Source organism: Antechinus flavipes, chromosome 4, assembly GCF_016432865.1.
Source record: "Antechinus flavipes isolate AdamAnt ecotype Samford, QLD, Australia chromosome 4, AdamAnt_v2, whole genome shotgun sequence".
Taxonomy (NCBI): Eukaryota; Metazoa; Chordata; class Mammalia; order Dasyuromorphia; family Dasyuridae; genus Antechinus; species Antechinus flavipes.
In genome coordinates, this window is record NC_067401.1 from 118,130,654 (window position 1) to 118,151,963 (window position 21,310).

At 35.8% G+C, this 21,310-nt stretch overlaps 1 protein-coding gene across 2 annotated transcripts in view; it reads right to left on the reverse strand.

Annotated features, from left to right (window-relative positions):
• GDPD1 (glycerophosphodiester phosphodiesterase domain containing 1) overlaps positions 1–16,649 on the reverse strand; it is a 59,381-nt gene extending 42,732 nt beyond the window's left edge. The window contains exons 1-2 of one of the 2 annotated variants that reach the window (XM_051994144.1): positions 16,344–16,640; positions 2,013–2,055 (exon numbers count right to left, since the gene is read on the reverse strand). In XM_051994144.1, the coding sequence (XP_051850104.1) occupies positions 2,013–2,055; positions 16,344–16,485 (185 nt within the window). In that variant the 5' untranslated portion in view covers positions 16,486–16,640. Of the gene's footprint in view, positions 1–2,012; positions 2,056–16,343 lie in introns of both variants that reach the window. The other variant, XM_051994145.1, reaches the window with a different exon arrangement.
• Positions 16,650–21,310: the final 4,661 nt, after the last annotated feature.

Genomic DNA, 21,310 nt, shown 5'->3' on the forward strand with positions numbered 1-21,310 from the left:
AAATAATTTGAAAGGAAAAAGATCATTAAACAGGCCAAATAGAAAACCAGAAATAAAATCCAGATTTCCTGGAAATAACCTACTTGTTCAAATACACATAGATTCAAACAATTGTGCAAGAAAAGACCATTCTTCATATAGACAAACCATTTTTTTAAAGTGGTTTTTTAATTTTTTAATACATTTTTGGCATTTAGGGCAAAAGAAAATCTTCTCATTATATTGATAGTAACCATTTAGTCAATTAAGACAAGCAACAACATACTCAGACTTCATTTCAGTTTCCTCTTTCTGCTTTCCTGTAAAGTTCTTAGAAACACATACACTATGATATATCTTTTCAAAAGAGACTATAAAAATAAATTCTCAAAAGATTAAAAGATCTAGGGAGGGCTCAAAGAACTAGAGACACTCATCTTTATAAAACTCATTAGTCTGAAAGACATAAAACATAATCTTTTAAAAAACATATTGTTTTAATTCTTTCTCTGAGAGAAATTAGCATCAAACAATTTGTTCATAGTTAAGTTTGCTTTCAGCTTGAAAAACTGTAGTTTCTCATTTTTTAGCTATGCAGAAGCCCAACACTCTTTGTATCAAATATTTAATAAGTTTTTTAAATGGAGTCTTATTAACAAGGACAAAAAGGATCATAAAATCAATCACATGAAATTAAAAAAGCTTTTGTATAAATAAAATCTAACAGTAAAAGGGAAATGGTAAAATGAGGAAAATATTTGAAACAAATCAAATATTACTGATAAAATTCCAATATCCAAATTATTCAGGGAATTGACACAATTATATAAAAACCCAAATCAGTCATTCCCTAATAAAAATGATGAAAGAATATGAACAAATAATTTTCAAAAAAAGATTTGTAAAAAACTATGGAGGACCACTTCAAAGTATAATGCAAATCTTTTGTTTAAGAGAAATGGAAGTCAAAACAACTCCTGAGATCTTACTTAATATCATGAATACTGGTAAAAATGAAAACATTAACAATTAATGTTAAATTGGCTGTGACAAGAAAAGCACATTGATGTATTGTGGCAGAACTGTGAAGTCTCCAGCTATTTTAAATTTCAAGCTGGAAGTATGCAACAAAAGTGATTAAATTGTCCAAATCTTTTGACCCAGAGGCTGTCAGATAGCACTGGCCCTGAATTCAGGCGGGCCTGAGTTCAAATCCAACCTAAGACACTTAATATTAAATGTGTGATCCTGGGCAAGTCACTTAACCCCATTTGAGACTCACTGAAACAAACAAATCCATCAACTCACCAATCCCACTTCTACACACAAACTCAAAGAAGTCAAAAACATTAGCAGACTTCTAATAAATACCAAAGTCTCTATAGTATAACTAGAAACAAAATGAGTGTTAGATTAGGAAATGGAGTGTTTAAAAAAAAAAAACAAAATGGTATCTGAGGATAGTGAAATGGTATTGTGCAGTAACAAACAGTGAATATAAATAAGGACTTCAAAGAAACATGAAAAGATTTCTACAAAATAATATGGTATGAAATAAAAAATGAGAACAATTTTACACAATGACTATGACAATATAAAAATCATTAAAAGGAAGTTTGAACTAAGGATTACTAAATAAAGAATTGGAAATACCAATGAATGTTCTGGAGAAGATATAATGAAACACTTACTTCCCAAATAAGGGAAGTAGAAGACTACTAAAACATTAAACCAATTAAGTTGCAAGGTATGGTCTTCCTATTGAGCATTTTTATTTAATTGTTTTTCTTTGTCACAAATAGACATTAGTGGGGAAAGGGAGAAAGTGACTGATTTAAAAACAGGGGATCAATTTTAAAGAAACTTTTAAAAGTATAAAAACAGCACTATCACATAATTTATCTCCTCAGTTAAGGCAATTGTCTTCTACTATATATAGAATATATATATATATATATATATATATATATATATATATATATATATATATATATATGCATATATGACATAGAAATCTCTTTTTACATACTTACTGTCGAAAGGCTGCCATTGTGTTCTCCAAGTTCTCTCCAGCACCTGTAGAAACACCAAATAAATGATCACTGATTCATTTTACTAATATAAAAATGCAATTCTGTCTAAATTGCTGTATTTTAAGAAGATAAATCCAACTTGTCCAAGGACATAATATAATGTCATCAAAATGCAACCTAATTCAAAATACACTATTTTAAGAGGTTAATGTTTATTGAGCTTGGTTTCCTGAGCTGTCTTCAGGAGCAAGCAATGTTTAAGCCATGTCCAAAGCAACTTGAGCAGACAGAATGACTAAAATATCCTCGAGAGATCCAGTAACTCATTCTTGCTTTCTTGGGAAAGAAGCAATGACAAAGAAGATGGCTTATACCACAGCAAAAACTTAAATACCTAATGTTTAAATGGAATTAGACATAGAAGAAGAAAAAAAAGCAGTCTAAAACTAAAATGATAATAATTTTATAGATAATGTAAACAATAGACTCATAAAATGAAAATCCAGGAAAGTTAGCAAAATATTTAAAAACTAAAAGACTAACAAAGATTTGGGAAAACATTCTGGCAACATAATAGAAATAGGAAAACATTTTCTCCATAGCAATAAGACATACAAAATTTTACTTCCTTCAGGAAAGTTATATTGAATAATTTCATAGGTTATTAATTCAAAGTGCATTTATAAGTGCATTAAATGACCATTTAAACTACTTTTTTCTGTTGCTTGTTAGTTTTTAAAGAACCTAAAAAATACCATAACACAACATTCAAATGCAAGTTTCACCTAATTAAGAAGTGTTCATAAAGACAAAATTCTTACAATTCTAACAAGGGATATAATACAGAGTAGAATGTGGAAAGAAGATAATTTCAATTTGGGTCTTCCTCCAATTGACACCAGAAAAGATTATAAAATTAAAGGTGCAATAATCCCTAACTATATGGATTCAGTATATTATATTCCATCACAATCATCTACCACAATCTGATAAGTCATTTCCAAATTGATGAGCCGCCCCTCAATTTCCAATTCTTTGCAATCAAAGTCCTGTTATAAGTATTTTTGTACATAAAAGTCATTTTCCCTTTTCTTTGATCTCTTTGGGATATAGACCTGGCAGTGGAATTGCTGGATAAAGGGTATATGTACAGTTTTATGTAGCTATGTGGGGCATTATTTCAAATTGTTTTCCAGAATGGGGAGTACACAACTCCACTAACACTGCATTTGTAAATCTACTTTAAGATTTTTGAGCTCTAGGTTCTCTACCTTATTTCCACCCACAATTGAGAAACCACATATGAAGTTATTCAAAACATTTCTATAAATCAAGGTGTGAAAGAAAACATAGATCTCCCACCCTACTGAAATTAAAAACACAAAAGAAAAAGTTAAAAATAAAGAGAGCGAGAGCAAGAGCCATATTCAGACTCAATCAGTTCCTTCTCTAGGTATGGATCTGGACTTTTCATTGTAAGATCTTCAGAGTAGTTGTAGATGATTGTACTACTGAGAATAACAAAGTCATTCACAGCGGGTCATCCCAGAACATTGCTATTACTTTGTAAACAGTATCTTTCACTTTGTTCATGAAGGATTTTTTTCTTTTTTCCTGAGGGTCTCCTGCTCATCATTTCCCAAAGAACAATAATATTCTACCAGAGAAACTTACTTATTTTTACAATTACTTTTGTCAATTGCATTTCCCCTATTTATTCTCTCTCCTTTCACCCTGTCCCTCTTCAAAAGTATTTTCCTAGTGACCACCCCCTCCCCAATATGCTCTCCCTTCTCACCCTTCCCTTCTTCCCATATCCCATTCTTTTCCTATTTTCCTGCAGCATAAGATAAATTTCTATATTCCTATTGCATATGTATGTTATTTCCTATTTGAGCCAATTCTGATGAGAGTAAGGTTCACTCCCTCTCCCTCTCCTCCTCCTCACCTTCCCCTCCAATGTAAAAGCTTCTTCTTGCCTTTTTTTTCATGACAGATAACTGCCATAATGAGAACATGTAAATCTACTTTTCTATATCCCTTTTCAACATTTATCATTTTCTTTTTTCTGTCATGTTAGACAATCTAACAGATGAGGTAACAACTCAAGTTTTTTTCATTTACATTTTCTAATAGTGATTTAGAGCATTTTATGTGAATATTAATATCTTTGCTTTCTTCCTCTGAAAACTGCCCATTCATATCTTTTGACCATTTATCAAGTGGGAGGAATGGCTCTTATTTTTTTTTTAATTTTTATTTAATAATTACTTTATATTGACACTCGTTTCTGTTCCGATTTTTTTTTCCCCTCCCCTAGATGGCAAGCAGTCCTTTATATGTTGGGTATGTTGCAGTATATCCTAGATACAATATATGTTTGAAGAACCGAACAGTTCTCTTGTTGCATAGGGAGAATTGGATTCAGAAGGTATAAATAACCCGGGAAGAAAAACAAAAATGCAGATAGTTCACATTCGTTTCCCAGTGTTCTTTCTTTGGGTGTAGCTGCTTTTGTCCGTCATTTATCAATTGAAACTCAGGTCTCTTTGTCAAAGAAATCCACTTCCATCAAAATATGTCCTCATACAATATCGTTGTAGAAGTGTATAATGATCTCCTGGTTCTGCTCATTTCACTTAGCATCTGTTCATGTAAGTCTCGCCAGTCCTCTCTGTATTCATCCTGCTGGTCATTTCTTACAGAACAATAATATTCCATAACATTCATATACCACAATTTACCCAGCGAATGGCTCTTATTTTTATAAATTTGATTCAATTCCCTAAATATTTGAGAAATTAGGTCTTTTATCAAAGAAACTTGCTATAAAGTATTTCCTAGTTTTCTGCCTTCCTTCTTATTTTGCATTGGTTTTGTTCGTGCAAAACCTTTTTAATTTCCTGCAATCAAAATTAACCTGTGATTCTCTTTAATTCTTCTTTGATCATAAACTCTTCTATTACCCATATATCTGAGAGGTAAATTTTCCATGACACTCTCTCCCTCCCCCAGTTTGTTTATGTCACCCTTTATGTCTAAATCATTTACCCATTTTGACATTACTCTTGCATATGGTGTGAAATGTCGATTTATACCTAGAAGCTGAGACAAACTACTTTTCAATTTTCCCAGCAATTTTTGTCAAATGGTGAGTTCTTGCCTCAAAAACTTAAGTAAGTTAGGAAGATAAAAAGATTTTGGAGAATGTTAATGATTTCAGTTTTGGACATGTTGAATTTAAGATGCATATGGAAATTTCAGTATGAAATGTCCAATAAATGGGTAGCTGAAAATGTAAGACTGGAGACTGAAAGGTTACAGCTGGATAAATAGATCTGAGACTCATTTGCATAACAAAAAGGAGTGAAAAGAATTGTAGGTAGAAAAATCATAAAGTATGCATTGCCATGAAATCATAGTACCATGGTAAAGTAAATAGATTTAGACCCACCAATCAAATTGTTTCCTACCCTCTCATTTTAATAAATGAGGAAAATGAGGTATTAAATTACCCACCTTCATACAACTAGTGACTAAAGTATTATCTGAAGCTAGAACATTCTGTCTTGAATTCAATATTATATTCATTATAGCATGATTTTTGTCTAGTTCAAGTTATTCCAAATAAGATAAATCTCCAGAAGTGCTCAAGAGGGTTAAGCATTGTAGAAAGGTAGAATAAGAACGGGAAAAATAAATAAACATTGTTTTTGGTGATAAAAGAGTCATTCAGGATTCTTGAAGGAGTTTTCATTATAGAGAAAACTAGATTACATGGGGTTGATGGAAATAAAGGCATGGAGTAATGACTAGAGAGCCAGGCTTGAAGTCACAAAGATCTTCATTCAGGTCTTGATGATGATCAAGTGTCCAAGTACAGGGTAACTCTTTTTTTTTTTAATTTTATTTTATTTAATAATAACTTTATATTGACAGAATCCATGCCAGGGTAATTTTTTACAACATTATCCCTTGCACTCGCTTCTGTTTCGATTTTTTTCCCCTCCCTCCCTCCACCCCCTCCCCCAGATGGCAAGCAGTCCTATACATGTTAGATATGTTGCAGTATATCCTAGATACAATATATGTTTGTAGAACTGAACAGTTCTCTTGTTGCACAGGGAGAATTGGATTCATTAGGTAAAAATAACTCAGGAAGAAAATCAAAAATGCAAATAGTTCATATTTGTTTCCCAGTGTTCTTTCTTTGGGTGTAGCTGTTTCTGTCCATCATTTATCTGTTGAAACTCAGGTCTCTTTGTCAAAGAAATCCACTTCCATCAGAATACATCTTCATACAATATCATTGTCGAAGTGTATAATGATCTCATGCACATTTTGATAACTTTTTGGGCATAATTCCAGATTGCTCTCCAGAATGGTTGGATTCGTTCACAACTCCACCAACAATGCATCAATGTCCCAGTTTTCCTGCATCCCTTCCAACATTCATCATTATTTTTTCCTGTCATCTTAGCCAATCTGACAGGTGTGTAGTGGGATCTCAGAGTTGTCTTAATTTGCATTTCTCTGATCAATAGTGATTTGGAACACCAGGGTAACTCTTTAAGAAGGTACCAATCTACATTAGTAAATGGAGCTTTCTCTCCTGGAAGTTCCCTATACTAATGAAATCACAAGTCCAAACGTAATGCCCTAATGATAATTCTATAGGGGGAAAGAGAAGCAGGTAAAAGTAGGGTAGAAGAGAGAAAAACAAGAGACAGAGAAAGAGAAAGGAGGGAAAAGAGAAGGGGAAAGAAAGAAGGGAATGAGGAGGAGGAAAAAGGAAGAGACAGAGATAGAGAAAGAGAGAGGGGAGGGGAAAGAGAAGAGGAGAAAAAGAAGAAAGAGAAAGGAAGGAGAAGAAGGGAGAGACAGAGTCAGAGACCCAATATAGACATAGACAGACACGGGATAGAGTGGGGATAGAGTGGGGAAGAGTAGTTTGGGGCTTGAGAAATTAAATTAGTTTTAAATATAGTTGGCTAGCTCACACCCACATACTGGATAGATCACTAGGCCTAAGTTAAGAAGACCAAGGTTCAAGTCTGGCCTCAGACACCTACTACATTTATGCCCACTAAATTCTGTTTCCCTTAGTTTCTTCGTTTGTAAAAGGAAGCATCTGCATTCCATGGTGATTATTAGGATAAATGTGATGATAATTGTAAAAGTGCTTAGCGTTAGATAAATGCAAACTCTCATGCTTGTTCTTTCATGCTGTGTATATATCAATCTATATATATATATGCATGTATGTTTATAAAATATGTATACAGATGTGTATAAATGCATATATATATTTAGTCAACAAAAGATGGGGCAATAAAAGATGGTTGTATTGTCTAATTTAAGTCAGAAAGCATAAATTTGTAGCAGATGCTTTTCAGGTGATTTAATCATTTCTATCTGTTTTTGGTGACTCCCAACTAGATGCAAAGAAGGCATATTGTAGGTATTACCCAGGTTTCAGGAATAGCAGAACAAAAACAATAACAGGGGAAAGAGAGAATCAAATGAGGAGGAGAATGCAGAAGTGAAATGGCAGACTATAGGCAAGGAAGAAAGGAAAGGTAGAAAAAGAATGGCTAAAAAAAAGAATTAAGGGGTGATTAATTAAGGGATCAAAGAGAAGTCAAGTTAAAATTTGGGAAGTGGGAGCTAACAGTACGAGAAATAAACAATTTCATGATGGATCTAAATAGTTTACCTGATCCCATTTCTCACTCCAAAATGTTTCTTGGATTTAACTCTTGGTTCTCATTCACACTGCCTTTACTCAGTCCCATGTGTTTATAATCCTTTTATATGTAAACTGTTATAACCTATTTATAACAGCCTTGACTGGTCTCTTTGATTCTGAGTTTCCTTGACAGAATTGTTTGTTTTTCAATCATTTTTCAGTTGTGCCCAACTCTTCATTGACCCCATTTGGGGTTTTCTTGGCAGAGATCCCAGAGTGGTTTGCCATTTCCTTTTCCAGTTCCTTTTAGAGAGGAGGAAATTAAGGCAGACGAGGGTATGTGAATTGCCCAGGGTCACACAACAAATGAGTGTCTGAGGCCAGATTTGAACTCAGGAAGATGAGGGTTCCTAACTTCAGGCCCTGCTCTCTATCCATTTGCCACCCAGCTGTCAAAGTACTAATCCAAAAATAACAGTAATACTAATCACTTGTTTTCAAAGTGCTTTCATACATATATTTTTTCATTTGATCTTCACAATAACACCAGGATACAAGCCGAGATAATCATACTATCTTCCTTTTATAGATGAAAAAAATGAGGCTGAGAGATTAAGTAATTTATTGAAAATAACAACTGCCTTATTTATCTCCCAGGGTTATGTGAGGAAAAATGCTTTGTGAATTCTGAAGCATTGGATGAATGCAAGGTATTGTGACTTAGTGCCCTCAGTTCCAATCAAGTCACCCTTTTCTTTTTTTACTGCTCACTCTTATTCATTTCTGTCCTTGGTCCAGTAGTTTCATTTGCCTACATTTCCAAATTCTATTCATCTATCTCTAGCTCAAAGTTTTCCTTCTCTGTAAGGCCCAAGTGTCTTTGGTTTTAAAGATTATTTCACCTGAAGCTGATCTCTGATGGCTCTCTCCTCTGAACTCCTACTAGTCTCCTAATCAATATTTTATAGTTTAGTACGAAATTGTCCTCTTGTGTTATGGAGGTTAGTCACCCTATTTATGACAGGGTGGGGGCAGAGGAGGAAGAGCCCGTTCTGACATCAACAAGACCTTTGACAGGTACCAGCTATATGACTCTGGACAAGCCACTCAAGTTACCCAGTATTCTGGGTAATACCCTAAGATAATAATAGAAAAGAAGCTGCTGCTCTGCTCCGATACAGCCAGTCTTCTCAACAATAAAATAACAGGTTGGGCACAATGCCATGCAAACCTTCCTATGGGCAAGAACCACATCTTCCAGCAGCCTTCAGTGTGGGGGGCAAATAGCAGCAGATCAGATTTGGTGAGGGGAGGAAAAAGGAGGGAGGAGAGATGAGGAATAATTTTTAACTAGAAAATTTACATACCAATTTCCACCTATATTCTTCTTTTTGCTATGACTCATGCAATACATAAGACAATTGCTATTAAGATCCTTCTTCCTAGTAACAAATTTAATAATGGAAATTTCATAGCTAGCCCTCCATGAGGTTCCTAAAAAATATAGTCAATATCAGCTATAGGCAAATACATTTTTCCTCTTTAAATTTAAAAACGAAACTCAATAGTTCTTATTCACACACACTTATTTACATTTGTAGTGAAACAGGTTGTGGTCCCTTTAAGAAACTCTTTCCTATTGATCTGTGATTCCTTTCAGATTCTCAGCCCCACCTGGCTGAGGCATATCCTCCTCAGACAAATTGTCTTTCTGGGATGCCAAAGCTTTTGATTCAACTACAAATCCTGGTCAAAAAGCATTCCTTTGAATTCCAATAAGAGATCCAGCTCTCCCAACCCCCACTGAGTCTACCATTCTTCAAGGAAATCTTTTTTCTTTTTTCTTTCATGAAATATCTTGGAATTTCCTTCATTCTAAATAATTCGTAATAATTCATACACCACTCCCAACAATTTTTTCCTGTGGAGGTCACAAACAGTACCCAACTATGAAAAATGGCAAATACTGTTAAAAAACAATGTAGAAGTGACTCCTATTATGGGATATCCACTGCAGCCAAATAAGTATGGAAACTTATATGCTGACCCTCGCATAATTTATACATTCCTGCCTCCATTCTTTTGCATACGTCCTCTTTATTTTCTTTAACAAGGTAAACATTACTCAAATTTTGGAGAAAGTCTTCCCCTAAATAGCCCCAATTTTGCTCCCTCATTCCCATTATGCTTAGATATTCTACACAAAAGCATAGTCAAACATGCCCCGGACTTGGACTCATGATACCCAAGGTTTGCTTCCTATCTCTGCCTATTACTCTTAACCACAGGGGAGGCTCCTTAGTTCTCTGGGCCTCATTTTCCTCATCTGGTAAAAGGGATTAATAATACTTTCTCACAATGTTGTTGTAGGGAAAAGTGCTTTGTAAATCATAAAACACTTCTCTCCACTTGTGGGCTGTTAGGAAGACTGTATTTACTTGTGGATAAGGAGCGGCCCATTATAAAAGGGTTTTAAATCCCTTGTGTATACTGAGAATCTCCAAACTAGATTTAGATTTCCATTTGAGGGTAGATACCATATATCCTACTTCCTTGTATCTCTCTCACAGGAATATAATGGAGGTGTTGACTCTCACCAAGTTTATTATGGAACTACTGAATATTCAGAAAACAATGTTATAACTTATAGAAACACAGCCCATCACTATCAGTAAAGTCATTATGAAATATGGAGAACTTTAAATATATGCACCTGCTTGCATATACAGATCCCTGCAGGAGCACATTGACTTAGAAAATCACATATTTACATTATATCATAGTGTTTTTTTTTTAAAAATTTTAATTATTTCCTAATTACATTTTAATCTGGTTTGGGCCTCACTGAAGAGCGTTTTTAAATATGATTTAAATAAGTGTGTGGGAATAAGGAGAATGCAGTGTATTTGACACCTCTAGCCTACAGCACAGAGATTTAAAGATGTGCCCATAATTACACAGCCAATAAGTATACATGGTGGGACTTAGATCCACATCATCTTGGCACCAGGATTAGTTTTCTTTCTATCCACCACTCCCTACTGCTTCTCTTTCTGTGACAGTGGTATCTCAATCAATCTAGAAATAAAAGTATTTATTAGGGGCAGCTAGATGGTGTAGTGGATAGAGCATCAGCCAAGAAGTCAGGACCTGGGTTCAAATATGACTTCAGACACTTAACATGTCCTAAGTATGTGACCCTGGGCAAGTCACTCAACCCCAATTGCCTCATCAAAAACAAATAAATAAAACAAAATTATTAATAGAATTAAACTACTAGGTCAAATACAAAACAATCCTCTTTTCCATTACAGAATTCTTTCGACCAAAACTCACCCTCTTTTCTAATTTTCCCATTTTTTCTTGAAAGTTCTACATACTTGCAGTAATCCAGATTTGAAATTTTAAGGGTTATATCAAAGTTTTATAGATTCTTCTTCTCTAGCTCAGTTTCCTCACTTTGTAAAATGAGGATAATAACATAATCTACCATTAATAACTGTTATAAGAATCAAATAAGATATTTGTAATGTGCTATGCAAATCTTAAAGTACTGTACCATAAAAATGACGACTATTATCAATACTATCTCTCCCCTTGATGGTCACCAACATAGTTCAGGCCAGTTCCATTAACCTCTCCCTAGAGCCACCTAATCATTCTCCCTCATTTCAATCTCTCCTCCACTTAGCAGCCAAGTAGATATTCCTAAAGCCCAAGTCTGGCCATGCCATTGATTCTGTCCGAAAATGTTTAGTTGCTCCCCCTCATCTCAAAGATCAAATACAAACTCCTCTATTTGACATTTAAAACCTCTCATAACCTGGCTTACATTGTTCTAGGTCTTGTTATTTTCCTTGAGCCATTCTGTGCTCCATCCAGTCAAATCTGCCTATTTGTTGTTCCTCATAGGTGGCATTCTATGTGAAATTTCTATCGTTGTACAGGTTGTCCCATCATGCCTAAATTATACTCCCTCCCTATCTTTCTCTACCTCTCATATACTGTAGCTTCTTCCAAAGCTAAGATCCAGTATCACTCCTATTTTAAGGCCTTTCCTGACTTTACTCCCTACTTCCTCCTAGCAGCTACTAATCTTTTGCTTTGCCCCCCTCCCAACTATGTATTTATTTATTTTGTATGTATTTTATATTTGTCTGTGTACTTCTGGTTCCCCCTCACCACAGAATGTAAGTCCTCTAAGGGAAGGGTCACTTTTCTTCTGGTCTTTATATCTTTAGTGCCTAGTATAATATTTGGCACATATTAAGTCCTCAATAAACAGTTAATTGTTTTTCCAGAAAAGTATGGAAGTCTCAAATCAGAAGTGCAAGACTTTTTGTCTCCTTATTATAACACATAAGCATTGAAAAAACAAACATAAAAATGTGACTTTTTTTCCTTGAATCTTCTCCAAAGACATCACAAGGAGATCAAAATCAACAACACACAATCTTTTTGCCCTTTAGGCTAAAGTTTCCCACTTCTCCAAAATGAGGATTTGTTTTTGGAAACATCCTTAAAATACTTACAGGCTTCTTTTGGTAGGATTAAAGAGTAAAAATTTGAAAGGTTGGAAGCATAACATGATTCCATTCCTTCTCAACCCAAAAATCAAGTTAAAACAGATAGTGTCCAGCCCACCCTTATACAAGTTCAAATTATACATTTCACATTGTATAATTAATATTTCAACTTCACTTTTACCCAGCATGGGAGACATCTGCAACCTAGAAATGAGTCAAAGGTTTTCACTGGACAAAAAAAGTAATGACTATTACTACAAAGTAAATCAAATTTTTCTTTGGCACTATCTTTTCGTCTCTCACCAGGCAATCTCTAATTTTTGATCAGTGGTCTTAGTAGAGCTATTAATTCCATTACAGCATCTTGCCTTTAAATATCCTTTCAAAATGCAACATTATCATTAAATCTTGGTTGTGAGTTCCTATTCCAGATAATCAATACACAAAAGATGCAAAGTGTTAAATTACACTGTTTTTTAGACCATATTTGTTGCATAACTTGGGGCTTCTCTGTGTAGGTATGATTTAGAAGGAATTCATATGGCATCTTACTATAAATACCTTCAAGATCACTGCACAGGACAATAAACCTATTCTCTAGGTCAGCAGAAATAGCAGGACACAAAAAATATGAGTTCAATTACTCATTTTTGAATATTATTATGTTATATAGATATCCTGTGGTTCTGAGTTATATCTTGCCACTGGACCCCCTCTGGAGGGGAAAGTGAGGCAGGTGACCTTGCACAGCCCTCCCTCACTTAAATCCAATTCACTTGCATGTCATGGCATTACTTCCCTGATATCTTGGTCCTCTTCCAGAGGAAAAACTAATAATAACAACAAATATACCTATACCTATTATAAATAATTAATGAGTTAGTATATACTCAAGATTTATGTGAGACTTCACAAGCATATCATGTTTTACATACATTCTAATTTAATCCAACCAACACTGTGATCTACGTAGATACAAGCATTATAAGTAGTAGGTAGTAAAACAGGTATTCAAATCCAGGTCTCTTTCTACTACATCAACATTATTTTTCAAATTATATAATTTGAAACCAATGGAGGAAAAGTGTTCATGCTTATGAAGAAACAAAGTGTTTTAGAAATAAATACCAGCAGTCTGAGATGATGAGATAAATAGCAAACTAAAAAGTTGGAAACTTGTTTTCTAGTCCCAGTTCTCTGATTAACTAGCTGTGCTTAACTAGTTTGGCCAGTTACTCAACCTCTCCTCTCATGTTTGAGCTTTCTCATCTGTGAAATGAAAGGGAGAGTAATACCAAAGACCAAATTTATATTCACATCAATCATTCTCATCATCTTTTTTAATATTGTACTAATTGCAAATCTATTATCAAGTGGGAGGTACTCAAAATTTGTATCAAGAAAGATCCTCTATTCAAAGATTAGAATTAACTGAGTGAGGTCACTAGATCTCTAATGTACCTTCTGGCTCTACAACTCAAAGATTATCTTAGTTCCAAAACTTCAAAAAACTTTAAGATTTACTTTTCTTAGTATAAAAATGTAATTGCACAAAAAGAGTAACTGCCATTTATAAAGCACTTTACAATTAACAAAGTATTCTGAAAATTCCTTCTATTACAATCTAATAAGATAGATAGTATAGCTAACTCCAATTCTAGGCTTTTTTTTCCTCTTATGACACTATTCAGCCCTGAATATCTTACATATATAAGATTTTAACAACAGCAGCAATCATTCCCACTTAAATAATGCCAACTATGTGTCAGAAACTATGTTAAGCGCTTCACAAATATCTCATTTGACCCTCACAACAACCCTGGGAGGCCAGTATTACTATTATCCTCCTTATCCAATTGAGAAAACTGAGGAAAGCACTGGTTAAGTGACTTGCCCAATATTACACAGCTAGTAAGTGGCCAGATGCCACATTTGAACTGAGATCTTCCTTACTCTAGGCCCATCACTCTATGCATTCCATTTGTTATAACATTATCATAAACATATGACTTTATTTGATGAAAACGTCTTTTGTAGAATTTTAAGTCTAAAATAAAAAATTTTTGGTCTAACACTTTCTTTTTATTTTTTTAAAAATGTATCAACAATACCAGTTAATCATTTTAATTATTTTCTTCTGATCTTCCTTATTCCCAACAGGATGATCACCATGAACATTGATTATACAGCAAAAAAGACTCAATCATATAAGCTTGATATTTAATGGAAAGGATGAGGCAATAGTGTTTATTTAACTCCCTATGGTTCAGTCATTAAGAGTATACACCACATCTACTAGAAAGAAAATAAATTGAGCCAAATCGGGTAGTTAACAACTGTGAATAGTGAAAAACTTTATCCTCTACCTCACCCGGAACCAACTAGAATAAACATTAAATCCATCTTTAGAGTAAGACTTTTTCTTTTTGTATCCCTATTATTTAACTCAGTACCTGACATATAATAAGCACTTAGTTACCTGACATGCTTGTTGCCTGACTGATGATAGTTCCACCATTTTGAAATTTAAGTTTGCCCTAATCTTTGGTTGTAAAGGGAGCTAGTAAATGTGAAAATTCAAATTTAAATAGTAAAGCTCTAGGAGGCAAGAACCATGCCTTAAAGTTAATCTCTTAAATAATACTTAAATTCCGTGAATGGCTTGGTGCTAGTGGGTGCTATGATTATATTTGTTGTAGCACCTTGAACAGCTCCAGGAACACAAACGTTTAAGTTCTTTCAAGGCAGGAATTTTGGTTTTTTGTCTTTGTATCTTCACTGCTTAGCAAAGTGCTTTGAAGCTGAACACTTTAAAAATGTTTGCTGAATTCAGTATACATCGTTTTGGAATAGAAAGGTAAAGGTCTCTGAAAAAGCTAACTAGAAAAAGAGTTGAAGTATCCAGGCCTGCTTCTATTAGCATAAGAATCTTTTCATAATAAGATCAGAGATCCTTTGAGGGGCCTGAGAGACTGTCTAGTCTAATATCTTTACTTTACAGTAAAGGAAATCGAGGCCCAGGGAGCTAAAATGACTTCCAGTCTCACAGGTAGTGTCAGAGTGGAATCTGAACCCACATACACGTAATCCTTTTGGCTATCCGATTACTCCTCACAGGGTTCAAGTTAAGGCTGTATTGCGCGGGTGGGAGCCAAGAGACCACGGGTTCTTTCCCTGGCTCTGCAAACATGCTGTTTACAATGACCTTGAAAAAGTCATCTCTGCTGAGCCCTAATTTCCCACTCCAAGTCGGTGCACTGAGAAGCTAGTGCCGGAAACCATGGTTACAGGTAGGTGCTTGGGCTGGACTCACTGCTCCAAGCCTTCGGCCCTGGATCCCTTCCACAGCATCCAAAGAAGCCTGGAGGATCCTGCAAACCATTAGAGCCAAAGGCTATTTCCAGATTAGCCCACCAGTGACCCTAAGATATCCCCTCTTTCTCTTGTGATACCCCTTGATAATCATCTCCAGCACTCCACTGCAGAAATGTCCCCAATTCCCCAAGCTCACATCTCTTCCCCCCACGCTTCGGATCCTTACTTTAAAGGGACCCCAAACATATGCTGTATAGAACGCCCCTACAAGCCTCCACCTGAGAGCCCAGATATGGCGCCCTAATCTCTTTCACCCTTACGAGATTTCTGCAAGCCCCACTAGTCATCATTATGGCGCTCCGACACCCCCCACTAGGGACCCCAGACAAACGTTACAGCCCAAGAGTCCCTCACGCTGGACCATGATTTAAGTGGTCCCACTTTCCCACGTAGCATCTCAGTGTCTTCTCCCTCCCCCAAGCAGGAATCACGTTACAGCGATCCGGCCCCCACTTTGGGGCCCCAATGAGCCACCCCTATGTCCTCCTAGCGGGACCTTCGTTATAGCGCCCCTACGTCCCCGGGGAAATCCTTAAGGCGATCCCGTGCATTAGCGCCTATTTCCCTCTGGAGACCCCCGCCCTTCGTTACACAGCCGCAGCAGCTCCCAGGAGACCTTACATCTACGCTCCCGCCTCTCCACACCCCTCCCAGGCTCCAACGCCTCTCTCGCACCGGGAGGGGGCCGTCACTCCTCAGCCCTCTCCCCCCACTCCACGCTGTCACCGCCGCCGTGCTCACCTCCGCGGTGAGAGATGTGTTTACTGAGGAATCGCTGCTTCTTCCTCTGGTGTAGCAGAGTCGGGTACTTGAGCAGCAGGAACGAGGTCATCACATAGCCCCCCAAGGTGGACAGCAGATAAATCGCCGCCGAAGTCGACATTACTGCTGCTTGGGTGGGAAGGGCCGTGCCCTTCCAATACAACTCTCGTCCCTGTCCCGCGGCCCTGAGAGTTGGGAAGCGGAGGTAGCAGCAGCCAAAAGAGACCCGGCAGCTCCGTCGGCTGCTCGAGGTCTGCTCGCCCCCAGCCGGAGCCGGAGCTCTAATACACTTGTCGGCGCAGAACCTACTGCGCAAGCGCGGCCAGGCCGGAGGCGGGGAGGGGGGAGTAACAAAGGGGTCCCAACGCGCAAGCGTACATGAGTTACTCGAGGGACGCTTCCCTAGGGCATCCGTCACCTACCTGCGGGAGTGAAGTCTCTTGGAAGGTATATGAGCAAACCCTTCCCCCCGAGATGGGGCAAAGGTTTGGAAATCTGTCACTTCCCAGATCGGAAAGCATGATTAAAAGGCGAATCAAGATAATTATAAATGTAAATTAAATAATAACCATTAAATGCCTCAGATGTTATAAGTACTATAAGCAATATTAAGATAAATCCTAGGGCATACCTTCCCACTGACTTTTTACAAAAGCTAAAGGGCTGTTTACAGAATCAGAAACATACTGACCATAAGAGCTGAAAAGAACCTTAGAAAATCCATTTCACATGAATAAAGCCCACAATGATGACTTACCTAAAAGCTAGTTACATTCACAGCAGGTTGCCAGAAAGTGAAAATGGGTTTTATTAAATCATCCAGTCCGATAATCGTCAATACACATAAGTTTGAGAAAATGGAAGTATGCCAAAATATTTTTTTTTAAATCTTTTTAAAAAGTTACAGGAAACTCCAGGGAATGCTTGGATCCTACTCAGGTCTTCGATACATCCAAAGCTTGTCTTTTTGATTCCTAAAATCTGAATGTTTGATCATAATTTGAATGTTTATTCTTATTGATCTAGCCTGGGAATTGGCTCTCTCTACAGGTTGAGTGGATTAAGTTGATTGGATTACTACTACCAGCAATTCATGTGCTTGTCTAAACCCTATATGTGAACCTCAAAGAGGTCCAGCTCTCTTCTCTATCAAATGATCAAGTACATTTCTTACTAAAATTTTAAAAAATCGAAAGTGGAAGCCTAGGTAAAGTACTTCGCAGACACTCAATATGTCAAGAATTCAAAAAGCAGAAACTTTTAATAGCTAACTGGCAATTTAAAAAAAAAAGTATTTTGACAGGGAAAATGAGATCTTTTAAGATGGAATGATCACCCATCTGAAATTAGGTAAGTTAAACAAGTGCAGCAGTTCAGAATTTGAGGAACCATTTACACAAGACTAAGTAGTTTTTTGTTTGTTTTTTTAAACACGTGTCAAAGGCAGTAAGGAATCTATCTACAGACACAATGGGACTAATAAATAATCCCTTAGAGATGCAGAGATGAAATGAATTCTTAATCTTGGGCTTTAATAGGTTAGACATATGGAGTCTTCCACTCCTACACTGCCATTTATAGAAGACAAATAAATCTTTAGATAAATATAGTGGCCTGCAATTTAGGACATGGGTTACAATAATGACTGAAATGTGACATTGAGCAAATCACTGTATACTTCTGGACCCTTTTCCTTATCTAGATAATTAAGGATCTTTATTTTTAAGGACTAAACTTTTTGTTAGATTAGAAGATATACCTATTATCCAGAGAAGAAAATGAAGGGACTTCTTTTAGATCTGGTTCCACTATTGATAACAGAAGCTTTAATCTGATTATCTCCACCCTCAAATAGTTTATCCTTTCTTAGGCAGCCTGGGTAGCTCAGTTTTCAAGGGCTCGCCATATTGGATTCAGAAAGTAGCACAAACAATCAGCTTCAGTCCACAGTAGCTCAGAATTCTGCAGAATACTGGCACATCTAGTCCAGTTAAGCATTTTCCAAAGTCCTTCCAGCTTTAAAATGTCTAGTTTTCTACACAGAAATAAGTTCATAAGATGTTGTAATTTTAATCAACTAATCCTGCATAGTTTGATGACTCTAGGCACATGAAGTCAAAGAATTGTATAGTGGTTCCAAATACAATGTTGGCACACTTAGGAATTACCAATATAATTCTCCAACCTCTGTGATCTATAGACAGGTTAGTCTCACTAAAGTACTTAGCAAGTAGAGGAAATAAAAAGCTGCATGATCACTGAAGAGTGAAGTATATATAAAGCATACTAGCTGAAAAATAATGTGGTTTCTCCAAGCTGCACCTGACTAATCTGTTGGCTGAGCCTGTGAATAAGAGGAAAGGCAAGATTTAAACTTTAGAAAACATTACGAATTGGCAGCTAAGTGGCCAGGAGTCAGGAGTACCTGAGTCCTAATTCGGCTTTAGCCACTTGTAGCTAGATGTGTGACCCCACCCAAGTCACTTAATCCCAACAGTCTCCAAAAACAAACAAAAAAAAGTCTAAATGTGTAGAAAGACAATTGTTTCAAGCGTAAAAAAATTAAAGGCATTTAGGAAGAAAAAACATACTTTTCACATGAGATCTGGGAACATCAAAAATTATCATTTTACTTTGAAATAAAAATTTCCATCTATTTTTATTTTCTTTGTCTTTGTGGATAAAAAAATGTGCCACATTAAGTGCACCTCACTTAGTCCTCCAAAACATTATTAAATGTTAATATTTTCAGTGTTATTGAACAAAAACAATGACCAAGAATGGAATTTAGAAATCAATTTATAGTATTTCCTGGAAAAATGACTCAAAGACCAATGGACAAAAAAAGCAAATAAAACTTGATTGGAAGAGTAAATTAAAAAAAAAACACAAAACATTACCCTAATCTTGTCCAAGTCATAAACTCATTGATTTAATGCTGAAAGGGGTCTTACAAATGATCTTGTCAGCTCTGAAGTCAGAAGGACCCAAGTTCAAATCCAATCTCAGACATTTAATACTTCCTAGCTACATGACCCTGGGTAAGTCACCTATCCCCGATTGCCTCAGTAAAAAATAAATAAAAGAAGTGATCTTGTCCAACTCCCTCATTTTATAGAGAAGGAAGTCCAGAAAAGATTCTGTGATTACTAAGTGACAGTTAATAAAGTAGTAATTAGGACTTGGACCTAGGATTCTCAATGCCAAGTTCAATTCTTGTTCCACTAGGAAGGCCAGGACTGGAATGTTCAATACAATTTTGATCACCACAACCTAGAAAAGACCAAAAAACACTGCAGACAGCTTAAGAGGAAATGATAATGGTTGATATAATAATATGATGGATGACATAAACCTTAAGGTATAAACAGTCTAACTTATAATGTATTGTGTTGGTAGCATAAGTACTTCTTTCTCTCTATAAACAATTTCAGTTTCTGTACTTGAGTGAGTTTTTCTTTTTTTGAATTGGTTATGAATTTACTTTAACGTCAACCAACCTTCTGATGATGAAAGCTTTGAAGTTACCTAGTATAATCCTCTTCTAGCATTGGACTCACATTCAAAGCCTTTCTACCATGATAGAACCTATATGGTGAAGGCCATTGAGTTTTGAAACCCAAGGATCATCACTGTTTGCTACAATAAGACTACATAAGGAGTAAACATAAATACTCTTAGTAAATATCCATTACTAGGAAAGTAGAGAATAAAAATCTATTTAATATTTTTATAAGAAAATCATAGCATCTTTAGAGAGTACCTTTTTATTACTTAGTAGGCAAATAAAAAATTTACTTGAAAAAGCATGGTTAGGGAGAACCTATAGGCTTCTTCATCAAATCTCAGAACATCAGAACTAAAGGATTATTGGAAATAAGTAAACCTTGGGCAAATAAAGAGTATTATTTTATACATAATATAACTTTCTGTTGTTTTTCAGTCATTTCTGAATCTTCTTGCTTATTTGGGCTTTTCTTGAAAGAGATAATGAAAGGATTTTGCTATTTTCTTTTCTAGCTCATTTTATAGAAGAGGAAACTGAGGGAAACAGGGTTAAGTGAGTTGGCCAGGATCACATAACTGGTATCTGAAGACAGACTTGAACTCATGATTATGAGTCTTCCAGATTCCAGGCCTTGCATTCTACCCACTTTGACAATTCTAACCTCAAAAAACAACAAAAGATAGTACAAGCTGATAATGGATTAAAAAAAAGAAAGAAAGAAAAACACTTGGCCAAATTCATGGTTTATTCTCTTCCTTAAAGTGAGAAACGATGGGAATAGGAACAAAAATGGGATAGAAAGAACGATGACTTTGAATAAAGACAACCAGCATTTGAATCCCTGTTCTGCTACTTACTCCCAGTTTAGGCCTGAGCTTCATCTGTAGGGAGTTGGATTAAATAGTCATTAAGATTCCCTTCAGCTTCAAATCTATGATCCACATCTCTACCCTTTTTTGAGGTGGTTGTACAACAGAAATTTCTCATATCTCAGACACATAAAGGAATCATAGTCAATTCTTAAGTTTATATGTTCTTATTATAGTAAAAATTTCCTAGCATTTTCCCCTCTAAACTCCTCCCTCCTCCCAATTCATTTTACGGAGGGCCCTCAGATCCTTTTTTCTGAAATTTTTATACTTTTGTCTCAGGAAACACCTACCTTTAAAGTACAGAATAAATGGATTCAACTTTCAAAAAGCCAATTTACATTCAATGTTTACAAAAACACACCTATTTATAAATAGACTTCATTTATTATTCTCTCTGGAAATAAGATATTGAAGAATGCCTTTTGGGGTTTATGTAATGCAACAATAGAATGTATCTTTCAATCAACAAGCATTTAAGCATCAACTATGTACCAGGAACTATGCTAAAACACTGCGGATACAAAGAAAGGTAAATAAATATATGTTCTCAAGGACCTCACATTCTA